The 18,826-nt window shown below is 45.2% G+C and overlaps 1 protein-coding gene across 15 annotated transcripts in view; it reads right to left on the bottom strand.

The window, feature by feature from the left end:
- Window positions 1-518: 518 nt before the first annotated feature.
- LOC110520810 (TBC1 domain family member 31) overlaps window positions 519-18,826 on the bottom strand; it is a 30,485-nt gene continuing 12,177 nt past the window's right edge. For 3 of the 15 annotated variants that reach the window (XM_090186311.1, XM_090186306.1, XM_090186310.1), the window contains 11 exons: window positions 17,957-18,090; window positions 17,126-17,305; window positions 14,924-15,156; window positions 14,551-14,703; window positions 8,573-8,708; window positions 7,887-7,979; window positions 7,548-7,688; window positions 7,032-7,226; window positions 5,510-5,663; window positions 3,479-3,634; window positions 519-1,067 (listed from right to left, as the gene is read on the bottom strand). In XM_090186311.1, the coding sequence (XP_090042437.1) occupies window positions 943-1,067; window positions 3,479-3,634; window positions 5,510-5,663; window positions 7,032-7,226; window positions 7,548-7,688; window positions 7,887-7,979; window positions 8,573-8,708; window positions 14,551-14,703; window positions 14,924-15,156; window positions 17,126-17,305; window positions 17,957-18,090 (1,700 nt within the window). In that variant the 3' untranslated portion in view covers window positions 519-942. Of the gene's footprint in view, window positions 1,201-3,478; window positions 3,635-5,509; window positions 5,664-7,031; window positions 7,227-7,547; window positions 7,689-7,886; window positions 7,980-8,572; window positions 8,709-14,550; window positions 14,704-14,923; window positions 15,157-17,125; window positions 17,306-17,956; window positions 18,091-18,826 lie in introns of all 15 variants that reach the window. The other 12 variants (XM_090186281.1, XM_090186292.1, XM_090186286.1 and 9 more) reach the window with 6 other exon arrangements.

Below are 18,826 nucleotides of genomic sequence, written 5' to 3'. Positions count from 1 at the left end.
GCACCTCAATCTTTTGTCTTGCCCATACACCCTAAATGTTACACAGACACAATCCATGTCTCAAGGCTCAAAAATCCTTCTTTAACTTGTCTCCTCCCCTTCACCTACACTGATTGAAGCCAATTGATCGTTACTCGCCCTGTGTGTGTCCTAGTGATCGTTACTCGCCCTGTGTGTGTCCAAGTGATCGTTACTCGCCCTGTGTGTGTCCAAGTGATCGTTACTCGCCCTGTGTGTGTCCTAGTGATCGTTACTCGCCCTGTGTGTGTCCAAGTGATCGTTACTCGCCCTGTGTGTATATTATAACTCATATTATTACCTGTTTTCTTTCTCTCTACATTGTTGTGAAGTCAGTCAGCATTTCACTGTAAGTCTACACCTGTTGTTTACCAAGCATTTCACTGTTAGTCTACACCTGTTGTTTACCAAGCATTTCACTGTTAGTCTACACCTGTTGTTTACCAAGCATTTCACTGTTAGTCTACACCTGTTGTTTACAAAGAATCTGACAAATACAATTTGATTTGCTAAGGCTTTATTAAAAGGTGAATTACCTGGATACCTATGCTGAGGTTAGCAAGTCACCATCAGACCAGAGCACGACTGGTGAGTATAGTCTGGCAAAGACTGAAACTAGTCAACAAGGCAGAGATAAAATGACTGAGTTGATACAACAATATTTAAAAACAACTTAAATAACTAAATATACACAGGAGAGGGTTGTGCTACAAATCTCATTAAGACCATGGAATGCTTTCATTTAATCCCTCTTTAACTAGTCAACACCAGGGTTGTGGTTAGAGGACAGCTGTTTGTTAAGGCAAATAATATCAGCATCTTCTTTCAAAACGGACAGAAAACCACAAACCATTTCAGTTTCCTTTTCAAGTCTAGATATGCAAAACAAAAAGGCACAGCAGGTGTGTTTGTGTGTCGTCGTGGTTACTGGGAGACGGTAGAGTTGGAGTTTTTGGCGCGGGCCGCCAGTTTCTGCCGTAGCTCTCTGATGTTCTGCATCAACTCCCTCTCTCTGCAGTCCAGCTCCCCTCGACCCCGGTCCAGAGAGACTGAGAAAACAAGACACCACAGGACTCTTCAGGGACTTACTGTCTGGATGTACACTCAGCAAGATTAGTGGGAACACTGAATAACGTCTTGGTAGATGAGGATTCTGTTGATATTTTCTTCTGGAGTACAGACCTGTAGAAACAGTGAATGTAGATTTGTTTCTATTGGTATTGACTGTACATGTGTTTATTCCAGGTGTAACTCTGTTTCTATTGGTATTGACTGTACATGTGTTTATTCCAGGTGTAACTGTGTTTCTATTGGTATTGACTGTACATGTGTTTATTCCAGGTGTAACTCTGTGTTTCTATTGGTATTGACTGTACATGTGTTTATTCCAGGTGTAACTCTGTGTTTCTATTGGTATTGACTGTACATGTGTTTATTCCAGGTGTAACTCTGTGTTTCTATTGGTATTGACTGTACATGTGTTTATTCCAGGTGTAACTGTGTTTCTATTGGTATTGACTGTACATGTGTTTATTCCAGGTGTAACTCTGTTTCTATTGGTATTGACTGTACATGTGTTTATTCCAGGTGTAACTCTGTGTTTCTATTGGTATTGACTGTACATGTGTTTATTCCAGGTGTAACTCTGTGTTTCTATTGGTATTGACTGTACATGTGTTTATTCCAGGTGTAACTCTGTTTCTATTGGTATTGACTGTACATGTGTTTATTCCAGGTGTAACTCTGTGTTTCTATTGGTATTGACTGTACATGTGTTTATTCCAGGTGTAACTCTGTTTCTATTGGTATTGACTGTACATGTGTTTATTCCAGGTGTAACTCTGTGTTTCTATTGGTATTGACTGTACATGTGTTTATTCCAGGTGTAACTCTGTGTTTCTATTGGTATTGACTGTACATGTGTTTATTCCAGGTGTAACTCTGTTTCTATTGGTATTGACTGTACATGTGTTTATTCCAGGTGTAACTCTGTGTTTCTATTGGTATTGACTGTACATGTGTTTATTCCAGGTGTAACTCTGTTTCTATTGGTATTGACTGTACATGTGTTTATTCCAGGTGTAACTCTGTGTTTCTATTGGTATTGACTGTACATGTGTTTATTCCAGGTGTAACTCTGTGTTTCTATTGGTATTGACTGTACATGTGTTTATTCCAGGTGTAACTCTGTGTTTCTATTGGTATTGACTGTACATGTGTTTATTCCAGGTGTAACTCTGTGTTTCTATTGGTATTGACTGTACATGTGTTTATTCCAGGTGTAACTCTGTGTTTCTATTGGTATTGACTGTACATGTGTTTATTCCAGGTGTAACTCTGTGTTTCTATTGGTATTGACTGTACATGTGTTTATTCCAGGTGTAACTCTGTGTTTCTATTGGTATTGACTGTACATGTGTTTATTCCAGGTGTAACTCTGTGTTTCTATTGGTATTGACTGTACATGTGTTTATTCCAGGTGTAACTCTGTGTTTCTATTGGTATTGACTGTACATGTGTTTATTCCAGGTGTAACTCTGTGTTTCTATTGGTATTGACTGTACATGTGTTTATTCCAGGTGTAACTCTGTGTTTCTATTGTTTTATTGACTGTACATGTGTTTATTCCAGGTGTAACTCTGTGTTTCTATTGTTTTATTGACTGTACATGTGTTTATTCCAGGTGTAACTCTGTGTTTCTATTGGTATTGACTGTACATGTGTTTATTCCAGGTGTAACTCTGTTTCTATTGGTATTGACTGTACATGTGTTTATTCCAGGTGTAACTCTGTGTTTCTATTGGTATTGACTGTACATGTGTTTATTCCAGGTGTAACTCTGTTTCTATTGGTATTGACTGTACATGTGTTTATTCCAGGTGTAACTCTGTTTCTATTGGTATTGACTGTACATGTGTTTATTCCAGGTGTAACTCTGTTTCTATTGGTATTGACTGTACATGTGTTTATTCCAGGTGTAACTCTGTGTTTCTATTGGTATTGACTGTACATGTGTTTATTCCAGGTGTAACTCTGTTTCTATTGGTATTGACTGTACATGTGTTTATTCCAGGTGTAACTCTGTGTTTCTATTGGTATTGACTGTACATGTGTTTATTCCAGGTGTAACTCTGTGTTTCTATTGGTATTGACTGTACATGTGTTTATTCCAGGTGTAACTCTGTGTTTCTATTGGTATTGACTGTACATGTGTTTATTCCAGGTGTAACTCTGTTTCTATTGGTATTGACTGTACATGTGTTTATTCCAGGTGTAACTCTGTGTTTCTATTGGTATTGACTGTACATGTGTTTATTCCAGGTGTATTCCAGGTGTTTTGTGTCAAACTGCTTTGCTTTATCTTGGCCAGGTCGCAGTTGTAAATAAGAACCTGTTCTCAACTGGTCTACCTGTTAAATAAAGGTGACATAAAGAGTGGTACAGACAGTCAAACACTCACAGCAAGTGGAGGAGTCTGAGGTGGACTGGTTGTTTAGACAGATGTTGTTGGGACTGTGACGTTGTTGAGACTGATGAGGACCAGGAGAAGCAACAGGATTGTGAAGCAGGCCACTAGTGGAGCATGGAGACCTGGCTCTCATCTCCCACTGTTGACCTGCCAAAACATACTGTATTAGTCACCAACACCCCATACACTGCCTGCCTTAGAGGAACACTGTAACCTTCAACATCAACTATTAGCTTAGAGGAACACTGTAACCTTCAACTATTAGCTTAGAGGAACACTGTAACCTTCAACATCAACTATTAGCTTAGAGGAACACTGTAACCTTCAACATCAACTATTAGCTTAGAGGAACACTGTAACCTTCAACATCAACTATTAGCTTAGAGGAACACTGTAACCTTCAACATCAACTATTAGCTTAGAGGAACACTGTAACCTTCAACATCAACTATTAGCTTAGAGGAACACTGGCACCTTCAACATCAACTATTAGCTTAGAGGAACACTGTAACCTTCAACTATTAGCTTAGATAAACACTGACACCTTCAACATCAACTATTAGCTTAGAGGAACACTAACCTTCAACATCAACTATTAGGTTAGAGGAACACTAATCTTCAACTATTAGCTTAGAGGAACACTAACATTAAACATCAACTATTAGCTTAGAGGAACACTGTAACCTTCAACATCACCTATTAGCTTAGAGGAACACTAACCTTCAACATCAACTATTAGCTTAGAGGAACACTAACCTTCAACATCAACTATTAGCTTAGAGGAACACTAACCTTCAACATCAACTATTAGCTTAGAGGAACACTGGCACATTCAACATCAACTATTAGCTTAGAGGAACACTGTAACCTTCAACATCAACTATTAGCTTAGAGGAACACTGTAACCTTCAACATCAACTATTAGCTTAGAGGAACACTGGCACCTTCAACAACTATTAGCTTAGAGGAACACTGTAACCTTCAACTATTAGCTTAGATAAACACTGACACCTTCAACATCAACTATTAGCTTAGAGGAACACTGTAACCTTCAACATCAACTATTAGCTTAGAGGAACACTAACCTTCAACTATTAGCTTAGAGGAACACTGTAACCTTCAACATCAACTATTAGCTTAGAGGAACACTGTAACCTTCAACTATTAGCTTAGAGGAACACTGTGACATTAAACATCAACTATTAGCTTAGAGGAACACTGTAACCTTCAACATCAACTATTAGCTTAGAGGAACACTGACACCTTCAACATCAACTATTAGCTTAGAGGAACACTGTAACCTTCAACATCAACTATTAGCTTAGAGGAACACTGTAACCTTCAACATCAACTATTAGCTTAGAGGAACACTGGCACCTTCAACATCAACTATTAGCTTAGAGGAACACTGTAACCTTCAACTATTAGCTTAGATAAACACTGACACCTTCAACATCAACTATTAGCTTAGAGGAACACTGTAACCTTCAACATCAACTATTAGCTTAGAGGAACACTAACCTTCAACTATTAGCTTAGAGGAACACTGTAACCTTCAACATCAACTATTAGCTTAGAGGAACACTGACACCTTCAACATCAACTATTAGCTTAGAGGAACACTGTAACCTTCAACATCAACTATTAGCTTAGAGGAACACTAACCTTCAACATCAACTATTAGCTTAGAGGAACACTAACCTTCAACATCAACTATTAGCTTAGAGGAACACTGGCACCTTCAACATCAACTATTAGCTTAGAGGAACACTGTAACCTTCAACTATTAGCTTAGAGGAACACTGACACATTCAACATCAACTATTAGCTTAGAGGAACACTGTAACCTTCAACATCAACTATTAGCTTAGAGGACACTGTAACCTTAGGTGACAGGACTGTAGTGTAGTAGTGTGGGTGGTGGGGTAGAATACTCAGCATACTGCAGATAGGTCCTCTATACATTCTATATCTGACTGCCTATTCTCTCCACAACATATATTTCTATGGGTCTGGGCTCACTGAGTGAGTGGTCCTGGCTCCTGCGGAGGTTGTCTCTGTGCTGCTCGTTCTCCTCTTCCTCCTGGCTGAGGAAGACTCTCCTGTTGGCCTCGGCTGTGGCTGCAGCCTGCCTCTGCTCCTCTAGCTGGGCCTTCTGAGACACCACCTCCTCCCACTGAAACGCAGAATGAACACACTGCACACCTGCTGAACACACTGCACACCCCCTCCTCCCGCTGAACACACTGCACACCCCCTCCTCCCGCTGACCACACTGCACTCCTCCCGCTGAACACACTGCACACCTCCTGCTGAACACATTGCACACCCCCTCCTCCCGCTGAACACCACCCCCTCCTCCCGCTGAACACCAACCCCCTCCTCCGCTGAACACCACCCCCTCCTCCGCTGAACACCACCCCCTCCTCCCGCTGAACACCACCCCCTCCTCCGCTGAACACCACCCCCTCCTCCGCTGAACACCACCCCCTCCTCCGCTGAACACCACCCCCTCCTCCGCTGAACACCACCCCCTCCTCCCGCTGAACACCACCCCCTCCTCCCGCTGAACACCACCCCCTCCTCCCGCTGAACACCACCCCCTCCTCCCGCTGAACACCACCCCCTCCTCCCGCTGAACACCACCCCCTCCTCCCCTGAACACACTGCACACCTCCTGCTGAACACACCCCCTCCTCCGCTGAACACACCCCCTCCACGTCCCTCATGACCTACTGTATATACCCTCTACATCATCATCTCTCCTCCTACCCTCTGTCCCTCATGACCTACTGTATATACTCTACATCATCTCCCCTCCTACCCTCTGTCCCTCTATGTCCTCATGACCTACTGTATATACCCTCTACATCATCTCCCCTCCTACCCTCTGTCCCTCTACGTCCTCATGACCTACTGTATATACCCTCTCTACATCATCCTCATCTCTCCGCATGACCTACTGTATATACCCTCCTCGACATCATCTCTCCTCCTACCCTCTGTCCTTCTACGTCCTCATGACCTACTGTATATACCCTCTCTACATCATCATCTCTCCTCCTACCCTCTGTCCCTCATGACCTACTGTATATACCCTCCTCTACATCATCATCTCTCCTCCTACCCTATGTCCCTCTACGTCCTCATGACCTACTGTATATACCCTCCTCTACATCATCATCTCTCCTCCTACCCTCTGTCCCTCATGACCTACTGTATATACCCTCTACATCCTCATCTCTCCTCCTACCCTCTGTCCCTCATGACCTACTGTATATACCCTCTACATCATCATCTCTCCTCCTACCTTCTGTCCCTCATGACCTACTGTATATACCCTCTACATCATCTCTCCTACCCTCTGTCCCTCTACGTCCTCATGACCTACTGTATATACCCTGTACATCATCATCTCTCCTCCTACCCTCTGTCCCTCATGACCTACTGTATATACCCTCTACATCATCATCTCTCCTCCTACCCTCTGTCCCTCCACGTCCTCATGACCTACTGTATATACCCTCTACATCATCTCTCCTACCCTCTGTCCCTCTACGTCCTCCATGATGTTAACTAGCTGCTGCTCCTTGGTGAGGGTCTCTCTGTGTAGTCCAGCCAGATGGTGGTAGTGTCTGTCCCGGGCTGCATCCTCCTGGTCTAGACGCCTCATCACCTCAGCCTGCCACTCGGTGTCCACTCCCAGCTGGCCTGCTTCAGCTAAACACTCCTCTAGAACCTGAGACGGGGAGGTGGTCATTCTCTCTCTCTCTCCAGTCATTGTTCAATAACTCCCTATATTTCAGTCTAGAACCTGAGACGGGGAGGTCAGTCTCTCTCTCTCCAGTCATTGTTCAATAACCCCCTATATATTTCAGTCTAGAACCTGAGATGGGGAGGAGGTCAGTCTCTCTCTCTCTCCAGTCATTGTTCAATAACCCCCTATATATTTCAGTCTAGAACCTGAGATGGGGAGGAGGTCAGTCTCTCTCTCTCCAGTCATTGTTTAATAACCCCCTATATTTCAGTCTCTGGAAGTATACAGTAGATGAATGCTCACCTTCTTGGTTCCCAGGCTGACGTCAGTGTCGTTGTTAAGGAGGTGTTGGAAGGTGGTCTCCTCGACCTCTGACCTGTGTCTCCTGGTATCCACCTCTGCTCTGACCTCCTGAGTCACACGCACCTGCTCCTTGGCCAGTCGCTACATCACAAGGATTACACGGTGACATCACGGTCTGGTGAATGAAGACCAAGCCATATTGTAGCTGGACAGCGTTAAAATGGCCAATGACGTGTGGTGTCTTAACTTCATGCTGCACGGAATATAATGTGAATGACGAGATGGTGTTTGTCTCAGGGGCGGGTCTCTGCACATTGTTGTTGTGATGACAGTCCTGACCTGTTCAAACAGGCGTCTCTGTGCTTCCAGCTCCATCTGTCTGACTTGTATGTCCTGTACTGCTGCTGCCGTCTCCTGGTCTCTGGTGTTCATCTGAGCCCAACAAACACACCATACAGTACATATAGACACCTCATTATATACAGTATAGTACATATAGACACCCCATTATATATAGTAGAGGACATTAACACACCCCATTATATACAGTAGAGGACATATAGACACCCCATTATATACAGTAGAGTACATATAGACACCCCATTATATACATTAGAGGACATTAACACACCCCATTATATACAGTAGAGGACATATAGACACCCCATTATATACAGTAGAGTACATAGACACCCCATTATAGACAGTAGAGGACATATAGACACCCCATTATAGACAGAGGACACATAGACACCCCATTATATACAGTAGAGTACATATAGACACCCCATTATATACATTAGAGGACATATAGATACCCCATTATAGACAGTAGAGGACAGACACCCCATTATAGACAGAGGACACATAGACACCCCATTATATACAGTAGAGGACATAGACACCCCATTATATACAGTAGAGTACATATAGACACCCCATCACATTACACACAAAATAAAAGGATGGAATGAATCTCTTCTTTCAATATTAAATACAGGGAGGTGACTGAAGTGAAAACAGACCTTCCTCTGTATCTGCTCGTCCAGTCTGTGTAGTTCAGTCAGTCTCTGGTCCTGCTGCTGTTTCAGGAAGCGTCTCCTGGCAGCATCCATCAGCTGGAGCTCCTTCACCTTCAACTCACGCTTCATGGCTGTTAACCTGGAGACGCATTACAGACCGTCAGAGAGACTAACCTAGGGACGCATTACAGACTGTCAGAGAGACTAACCTGGAGATGCATTACAGACTGTCAGAGAGACTAACCTGGAGACACATTACAGACTGTCAGAGAGACTAACCTGGAGACGATTTACAGACTGTCAGAGAGACTAACCTGGGGATACATTACAGACTGTCAGACTAACCTGGGGACACATTAGACTGTCAGACTAACCTGGGGATGCATTACAGACTGTCAGAGAGACTAACCTGGGGACACATTACAGACTGTCAGACTAACCTGGAGACACATTACAGACTGTCAGAGAGACTAACCTGGGGATACATTACAGACTGTCAGAGAGACTAACCTGGGGATACATTACAGACTGTCAGGCTAACCTGGGGATACATTACAGACTGTCAGAGAGACTAACCTGGGGACACATTACAGACTGTCAGACTAACCTGGGGATACATTACAGACTGTCAGACTAACCTGGGGACACATTACAGACTGTCAGACTAACCTGGGGACACATCACAGACGGTTAGACTAACCTGGGGACACATCACAGACGGTTAGACTAACCTGGGGACACATTACAGACTGTCAGAGAGACTAACCTGGGGACACATTACAGACTGTCAGACTAACCTGGGGATACATTACAGACTGTCAGAGAGACTAACCTGGGGACACATTACAGACTGTCAGAGAGACTAACCTGGGGATACATTACAGACTGTCAGAGAGACTAACCTGGGGACACATTACAGACTGTCAGAGAGACTAACCTGGGGACACATTACAGACTGTCAGACTAACCTGGGGATACATTACAGACTGTCAGAGAGACTAACCTGGGGACACATTACAGACTGTCAGACTAACCTGGGGATACATTACAGACTGTCAGAGAGACTAACCTGGGGACACATTACAGACTGTCAGAGAGACTAACCTGGGGATACATTACAGACTGTCAGACTAACCTGGGGACACATCACAGACGGTTAGACTAACCTGGGGACACATTACAGACTGTCAGAGAGACTAACCTGGGGACACATTACAGACTGTCAGACTAACCTGGGGATACATTACAGACTGTCAGAGAGACTAACCTGGGGACACATTACAGACTGTCAGAGAGACTAACCTGGGGATACATTACAGACTGTCAGAGAGACTAACCTGGGGACACATTACAGACTGTCAGAGAGACTAACCTGGGGACACATTACAGACTGTCAGACTAACCTGGGGATACATTACAGACTGTCAGAGAGACTAACCTGGGGACACATTACAGACTGTCAGACTAACCTGGGGATACATTACAGACTGTCAGAGAGACTAACCTGGGGACACATTACAGACTGTCAGAGAGACTAACCTGGGGATACATTACAGACTGTCAGACTAACCTGGGGACACATCACAGACGGTTAGACTAACCTGGGGACACATTACAGACTGTCAGAGAGACTAACCTGGGGATACATTACAGACTGTCAGACTAACCTGGTGATACATTACAGACTGTCAGAGAGACTAACCTGGGGACACATTACAGACTGTCAGAGAGACTAACCTGGGGACACATTACAGACTGTCAGAGAGACTAACCTGGGGACACATTACAGACTGTCAGAGAGACTAACCTGGGGACACATTACAGACTGTCAGAGAGACTAACCTGGGGATACATTACAGACTGTCAGAGAGACTAACCTGGGACACATTACAGACTGTCAGAGAGACTAACCTGGGGATACATTACAGACTGTCAGGCTAACCTGGGGATACATTACAGACTGTCAGAGAGACTAACCTGGGGACACATTACAGACTGTCAGACTAACCTGGGGATACATTACAGACTGTCAGACTAACCTGGGGACACATTACAGACTGTCAGACTAACCTGGGGACACATTACAGACTATCAGAGAGACTAACCTGGGGACACATTACAGACTGTCAGAGAGACTAACCTGGGGATACATTACAGACTGTCAGAGAGACTAACCTGGGACACATTACAGACTGTCAGAGAGACTAACCTGGGGATACATTACAGACTGTCAGGCTAACCTGGGGATACATTACAGACTGTCAGAGAGACTAACCTGGGGACACATTACAGACTGTCAGACTAACCTGGGGATACATTACAGACTGTCAGACTAACCTGGGGACACATTACAGACGGTTAGACTAACCTGGGGACACATCACAGACGGTTAGACTAACCTGGGGACACATTACAGACTGTCAGAGAGACTAACCTGGGGACACATTACAGACTGTCAGACTAACCTGGGGATACATTACAGACTGTCAGAGAGACTAACCTGGGGACACATTACAGACTGTCAGAGAGACTAACCTGGGGATACATTACAGACTGTCAGAGAGACTAACCTGGGGACACATTACAGACTGTCAGAGAGACTAACCTGGGGACACATTACAGACTGTCAGACTAACCTGGGGATACATTACAGACTGTCAGAGAGACTAACCTGGGGACACATTACAGACTGTCAGACTAACCTGGGGATACATTACAGACTGTCAGAGAGACTAACCTGGGGACACATTACAGACTGTCAGAGAGACTAACCTGGGGATACATTACAGACTGTCAGACTAACCTGGGGACACATCACAGACGGTTAGACTAACCTGGGGACACATTACAGACTGTCAGAGAGACTAACCTGGGGACACATTACAGACTGTCAGAGAGACTAACCTGGGGATACATTACAGACTGTCAGACTAACCTGGGGATACATTACAGACTGTCAGAGAGACTAACCTGGGGACACATTACAGACTGTCAGAGAGACTAACCTGGGGACACATTACAGACTGTCAGAGAGACTAACCTGGGGACACATTACAGACTGTCAGAGAGACTAACCTGGGGACACATTACAGACTGTCAGAGAGACTAACCTGGGGATACATTACAGACTGTCAGAGAGACTAACCTGGGACACATTACAGACTGTCAGAGAGACTAACCTGGGGATACATTACAGACTGTCAGGCTAACCTGGGGATACATTACAGACTGTCAGAGAGACTAACCTGGGGACACATTACAGACTGTCAGACTAACCTGGGGATACATTACAGACTGTCAGACTAACCTGGGGACACATTACAGACTGTCAGACTAACCTGGGGACACATTACAGACTATCAGAGAGACTAACCTGGGGACACATTACAGACTGTCAGAGAGACTAACCTGGGGATACATTACAGACTGTCAGAGAGACTAACCTGGGACACATTACAGACTGTCAGAGAGACTAACCTGGGGATACATTACAGACTGTCAGGCTAACCTGGGGATACATTACAGACTGTCAGAGAGACTAACCTGGGGACACATTACAGACTGTCAGACTAACCTGGGGATACATTACAGACTGTCAGACTAACCTGGGGACACATTACAGACTGTCAGACTAACCTGGGGACACATTACAGACTATCAGAGAGACTAACGTGGGGACACATTACAGACTGTCAGACTAACCTGGGGATACATTACAGACTGTCAGATAAATAAACCTTGGAACACATTACAGACTGTCAGACTAACCTGGGGATACATTACATACTGTCAGAGAGACTAACCTGGGGACACATTACAGACTGTCAGAGACTAACCTGGGGATACATTACAGACTGTTAGACTAACCTGGGGACACATTACAGACTGTCAGACTAACCTGGGGATACATTACAGACTGTCAGACTAACCTGGGGACACATTACAGACTGTCAGAGAGACTAACCTGGGGACACATTACAGACTGTCAGAGAGACTAACCTGGGGATACATTACAGACTGTCAGAGAGACTAACCTGGGGATACATTACAGACTGTCAGAGAGACTAACCTGGGGACACATTACAGACTGTCAGAGAGACTAACCTGGGGATACATTACAGACTGTCAGAGAGACTAACCTGGGGATACATTACAGACTGTCAGACTAAACTGGGGATACATTACAGACTGTCAGAGAGACTAACCTGGGGATACATTACAGACTGTCAGACTAACCTGGGGATACATTACAGACTGTCAGACTAACCTGGGGATACATTACAGACTGTCAGACTAACCTGGGAATACATTACAGACTGTCAGACTAACCTGGGGATACATTACAGACTGTCAGACTAACCTGGGGACACATTACAGACTGTCAGATAAATAAACCTTGGAACACATTACAGACTGTCAGATAAATAAACCTTGGAACACATTACAGACTGTCAGATAAATAAACCTTGGAACAAGGAACTCAAGTCTATTTCATCTTAATTAGTGACATCACATTTGATGGGCCTGTACCAAGTCATTTATGAGGATCAATAACTATGACATGGGAGTGTCACATTACCTCAGAATGTTCTTCCTTCTGAGGATCCTGACTGAATACTCCTCCTACATGATGCAAACACAGTTCTGGCTTGGAAAGGGGGGGAGGGGGGCTAGTCAAATTGTACAACTGAATGTATTCAACTGAAATGTGTCTTCCTCTCTGAATCAGAGAGGTGTGGGCGGCTGCCTTAATCGACATCCACGTCTTCGGCGCCCGGGAACAGTGGGTTAACTGCCTTGCTCACGGGATTCGATCTAGCAACCTTTCGGTTACTGGCCCAAAGCTCTAACCACTAGTCTACCTGCCGTCCCTACACTCTAACCACTAGGCTACCTGCCGTCCTTACACTCTAACCACTAGGCTACCTGCCGTCCCTACACTCTAACCACTAGGCTACCTGCCGCCCCTACACTCTAACCACTAGGCTACCTGCCGCCCCTACACTCTAACCACTAGGCTACCTGCCGCCCCTACACTCTAACCACTAGGCTACCTGCCGCCCCTACACTCTAACCACTAGGCTACCTGCCGCCCCTACACTCTAACCACTAGGCTACCTGCCGCCCCTACACTCTAACCACTAGGCTACCTGCCGTCCCTACACTCTAACCACTAGGCTACCTGTCTGCCCCTACACTCTAACCACTAGGCTACCTGCCGCCCCTACCCTCTAACCACTAGGCTACCTGCCGTCCCTACACTCTAACCACTAGGCTACCTGCCGCCCCTACACTCTAACCACTAGGCTACCTGCCGCCCCTGCACTCTAACCACTAGGCTACCTGCCGCCCCTACCCTCTAACCACTAGGCTACCTGCCGCCCCTACCCTCTAACCACTAGGCTACCTGCCGTCCCTACACTCTAACCACTAGGCTACCTGCCGCCCCTACACTCTAACCACTAGGCTACCTGCCTGCCCCTACACTCTAACCACTAGGCTACCTGCCGTCCGTCCACTCTAACCACTAGGCTACCTGCCGTCCTTACGCTCTAACCACTAGGCTACCTGCCGCCCCTACACTCTAACCACTAGGCTACCTGCCGCCCCTACCCTCTAACCACTAGGCTACCTGCCGCCCCTACACTCTAACCACTAGGCTACCTGCCGCCCCTACACTCTAACCACTAGGCTACCTGCCGCCCCTACACTCTAACCACTAGGCTACCTGCCGTCCCTACACTCTAACCACTAGGCTACCTGCCGTCCATACACTCTAACCACTAGGCTACCTGCCGTCCCTACACTCTAACCACTAGGCTACCTGCCGCCCCTACACTCTAACCACTAGGCTACCTGCCGGCCCTACACTCTAACCACTAGGCTACCTGCCGTCCCTACACTCTAACCACTAGGCTACCTGAATGATTGATGTCGTAATAAATTGGCAGACATAGATGACTGTCTGTCTGTTCTCTGACCTGGTTCTCTGTTCAGCCAGCTTGCTCTCCTCCTGCTGTAGGATGTCCCTGCGTTTCTCCTCAGCCTGCTGCAGTATCTCCTGCTGGGTGTACCATGCCTCGTCCTCAGCCTGCCTCTGAACCGCCTTCGCACGCAGCTCCTGCACCGCCTGCCTGGAGAGACACACACACATATCTGACACTGTTCTTTGACACAAATACTGAAGAAGGCTTTGACCGAAACGTCCGTGTCAAGCTTTTCCCCCTTGCTACTGCAAGAAAAACAGAGATAAGATATTAAAGAGTTTGAGTTTGACTTTGTGTGAACCTTATCGTCTTTGCCAGTGTTCTAGAATGCCACAGAAAGGATAAGATGCCAATGATATAATCTGACCTCTCTCTGAGGTAGTCCACTTCCTGTTGGCGTATCCTCTCTCTCTCCTGAGACTGGTACTCCACTATGTAGGTGGGGTACTTGTTGAAGACAGGGTACTGTCCCCTGGTCAGAGGCTGAAAGTCATCCAGCATGTTCCTGGGGTGGATGTCTGCTGGGGTGCTCTCCATCAGCCTGTATGTCTCATTTATCACGGAGCTGATGTCCAGGTTGTTACGGTGGTGGAAGAAATACTGGCAGGGAGAGAAAGAGGGAGGCAGGGAGAGAAAGAGGGAGGCAGGGAGAGAAAGAGGGAGGCAGGGAGAGAAAGAGGGAGGCAGGGAGAGAATCAAGGGTGCATTTTCCCTTCATGAAGAAGAAGGTACATTTACTGTAGCTGCAAGCAGCAATGAACAGGGTTCATAGGACGGCAGAAAGGACACCTGGGTAATAGTTAAGATATCAACACCAAACGGAATAGGGTTCATCATGGTAATGTCTCTGATGACCCTAGAAAGTTCCACGTTGATAGGCCCTTGTGGAGTGGATTTACAAAGGATTTAAAATGGACTCTTAAATGTCGATTTCCTGATTTATCAATAACTCAACCATCTCGTTAATTAAGCAAAAACATCTTTAAAATGTTTAATAAAAAAATAAAGAAGGTTTAAAAGTCCCTGACAGACCTTATGGCAGAATCACATTAGTGGAAACCAAGACTGTTCTCAGGGCAAGCTTAGTTGTAGCTAAATATGTTAAGAGTCTTAACGGGGAAAATGTATATTGTTTTAGCTAACCCTTAACCAGATGTTCCTAACCTACCTTGTTAATTCTCCTAACCTGCTGCGTACGTTCTCCTAACCTGCTGCGTACGTTCTCCTAACCTGCTGCGTACGTTCTCCTAACCTGCTGCGTACGTTCTCCTAACCTGCTGCGTACGTTCTCTTAACCTGCTGCGTACGTTCTCCTAACCTGCTGCGTACGTTCTCCTAACCTGCTGCGTACGTTCTCCTAACCTGCTGCGTACGTTCTCCTAACCTGCTGCGTAAGTTCTCTTAACCTGCTGCGAAAAGTCACTTCTTCTAGTCAAACCCGGCAGACCTGCCCTGAGAACAGTGTGAATATCCACTCAGTGTGACCGTGCTTTGATGGGGCAAATTTGAGGCAAATTTGTTCAGCATGAGAAAAGTCACCTACATACAAAGTTCCAAGCCTCTAGGTCAAGGGGTATTCAACTGGGGGTGAACACATTGTGGATGACCTACCTACAGTAGAAAAGAGGAGAATATCTTTATTCTAATGATGTCAACTTTATTTCTCAACTCCTTATAATGAGCCAATCACACTCATTGGAGCAGCTGACAAAAGGCTTTGAAAAAGCCCTTGCTAATAGACTACCAGTACGACAAGTACCGATGGCTGCTGGTAGGATTTCTGGACACTTCCTCTTCCAATTACAAAATGTGTTGAGGTCAAAATAATGAAACACTATTTACCTAATCTATTCATTTCAAAAAAAATGTTGATTACTTCTCCTTGACATTATCATTGACCTGATGATAAGACATGTGCATTTAATTATTATTATTTTTGCTAATGTATGATGGGGGTCCCTGGGAGGGGTTTCTGGGAATGGGTCCCTGGGAGGGGGTTCTGGGAATGGGTCCCTGGGGAAGGGGTCCCTGGAGGGGGTCCCTGGCCAAGAAAAGGTTGAAGACCCCTGCTGTAGGTCAACATATATAGTGGCATATAGTCATAACAGGAAGTCTTATAAAGGGCCTAACCAATGAAAGTGTCCCTTCCCATGGTTTATATAAAACCTCTTACCGTAAACCTTCCCATGGTTTATATAAAACCTCTTACCGTAAACCTTCCCATGGTTTATATAAAACCTCTTACCGTAAACCTTCCCATGGTTTATATAAAACCTCTTACCGTAAACCTTCCCATGGTTTATATAAAATCTCTTACCGTAAACCTTCCCATGGTTTATATAAAACCTCTTACCGTAAACCTTCCCATGGTTTATATAAAACCTCTTACCGTAAACCTTCCCATGGTTTATATAAAACCTCTTACCTCAAACCTTCCCATGGTTTATATAAAACCTCTTACCTCAAACCTTCCCATGGTTTATATAAAACCTCTTACCGTAAACCTTCCCATGGTTTACATAAAACAGCTTACCGTAAACCTTCCCATGGTTTAGATAAAACCTCTTACCTCAAAGTCCTCTTTGTGGCTGCAGAGTAGTAGTGGGGCACGGCAGCAGGTGACATATGAGACCACAGATACCAATAAGAAGGCGGGATGGTTAGAGAAGACGTTGTCAAACAGTTTGAGCCACTCATCTCTGGTCAGCACCTCAGAGAACAGAGTCTCTAACAGGGGCCACACATACAGCTGGAGGAGAGAGAGGAGAGAGAGGGGAGAGAGGAGAGAGAGGGGAGAGAGGAGAGAGAGAGACAGAGAGAGAGAGAGACAGAGAGAGAGAGAGAGAGAGAGAGAGGGGAGAGAGGAGAGAGAGAGAGAGAGACAGAGAGAGAGAGAGAGAGAGACAGAGAGAGAGAGGAGAGAGAGGAGAGAGAGAGAGAGAGGAGAGAGAGGAAAGAGAGAGAGAGACAGAGAGAGAGGAGAGAGAGGAGAGAGAGAGAGAGAGACAGAGAGAGAGGAGAGAGAGAGAGAGATGGGAGAGAGGGGAGAGAGAGAGAGAGAGACAGAGAGAGAGAGAGAGAGACGGAGAGAGAGAGAGAGAGAGATAGAGACAGAGAGAGAGGAGAGAGAGAGACAGAGAGAGAGGAGAGAGAGAGGAGAGAGAGGGGAGAGAGGGGAGAGAGGAGAGAGAGGGGAGAGAGGGGAGAGAGAGGTTATTAAAGAGTTTCAGACACTTTTCTCTGGTCAACATCTCGGAGAACAGAGTCTCTAACAGCGAGTGGAAATGTATCACTAAAACGCTTGTTTGTGGGAGCAGATAAAACAACAACCGTACAATACTAGTGTCATTATAATACAGTTGTAACGGGAGTTTAAAAAGAGATATCCTGGTCGTCTCACTTGAGAGGTGACTCCACAGTCGATGAGGTGCTGCAGCAGTTCCTTGTCATGGTGAGCCAGAACATTCTCTGCCATGCTCAGTACGTTGAGAGGAGGGTTGGGGAAGTATTCAAACCAGTGCTGGCACCAGTTCACTGCAAAGGACAAACAAAACTGTCAATACCCTATTAACTGAAAAAGTGACAAATATTCAGCAACTCTTAAGTTAGCAAACAGGGCCGACATGAAAGGACAAGTGAAACATGATTCAGTTTCTAGTAGTGTGTGTACTGTGTGTACTATGTATACTGTGTGTACAGTGTGTACAGTGTATACTGTGTGTACTGTGTATACTGTGTGTACAGTGTGTATTGTGTGTACTGTGTATACTGTGTGTACTGTGTGTACAGTGTATACTGTGTGTACTGTGTATACTGTGTGTACAGTGTGTATTGTGTGTACTGTGTATACTGTGTGTACTGTGTGTACTGTGTATACTGTGTGTACAGTGTGTATTGTGTGTACTGTGTGTACTGTGTATACTGTGTATACTGTATGTACAGTGTATACTGTGTATACTGTGTGTACAGTGTGTATTGTGTGTACTGTGTATACTGTGTGTACTGTGTGTACAGTGTATACTGTGTGTACTGTGTATACTGTGTGTACAGTGTGTATTGTGTGTACTGTGTATACTGTGTGTACTGTGTATACTGTGTGTACTGTGTGTACTGTGTATACTGTGTGTACAGTGTGTATTGTGTGTACTGTGTGTACTGTGTATACTGTATGTACAGTGTATACTGTGTGTAATGTGTGTACAGTGTGTATTGTGTGTACTGTGTATACTGTGTGTACTGTGTGTACAGTGTATACTGTGTGTACAGTGTG

Source organism: Oncorhynchus mykiss, chromosome 2 (genome assembly GCF_057628025.1).
Source record: "Oncorhynchus mykiss isolate SJ-2025 chromosome 2, ASM5762802v1, whole genome shotgun sequence".
In the NCBI taxonomy this organism is placed as follows: domain Eukaryota; kingdom Metazoa; phylum Chordata; class Actinopteri; order Salmoniformes; family Salmonidae; genus Oncorhynchus; species Oncorhynchus mykiss.
This window is presented reverse-complemented; position numbering and strand designations above follow the sequence as displayed.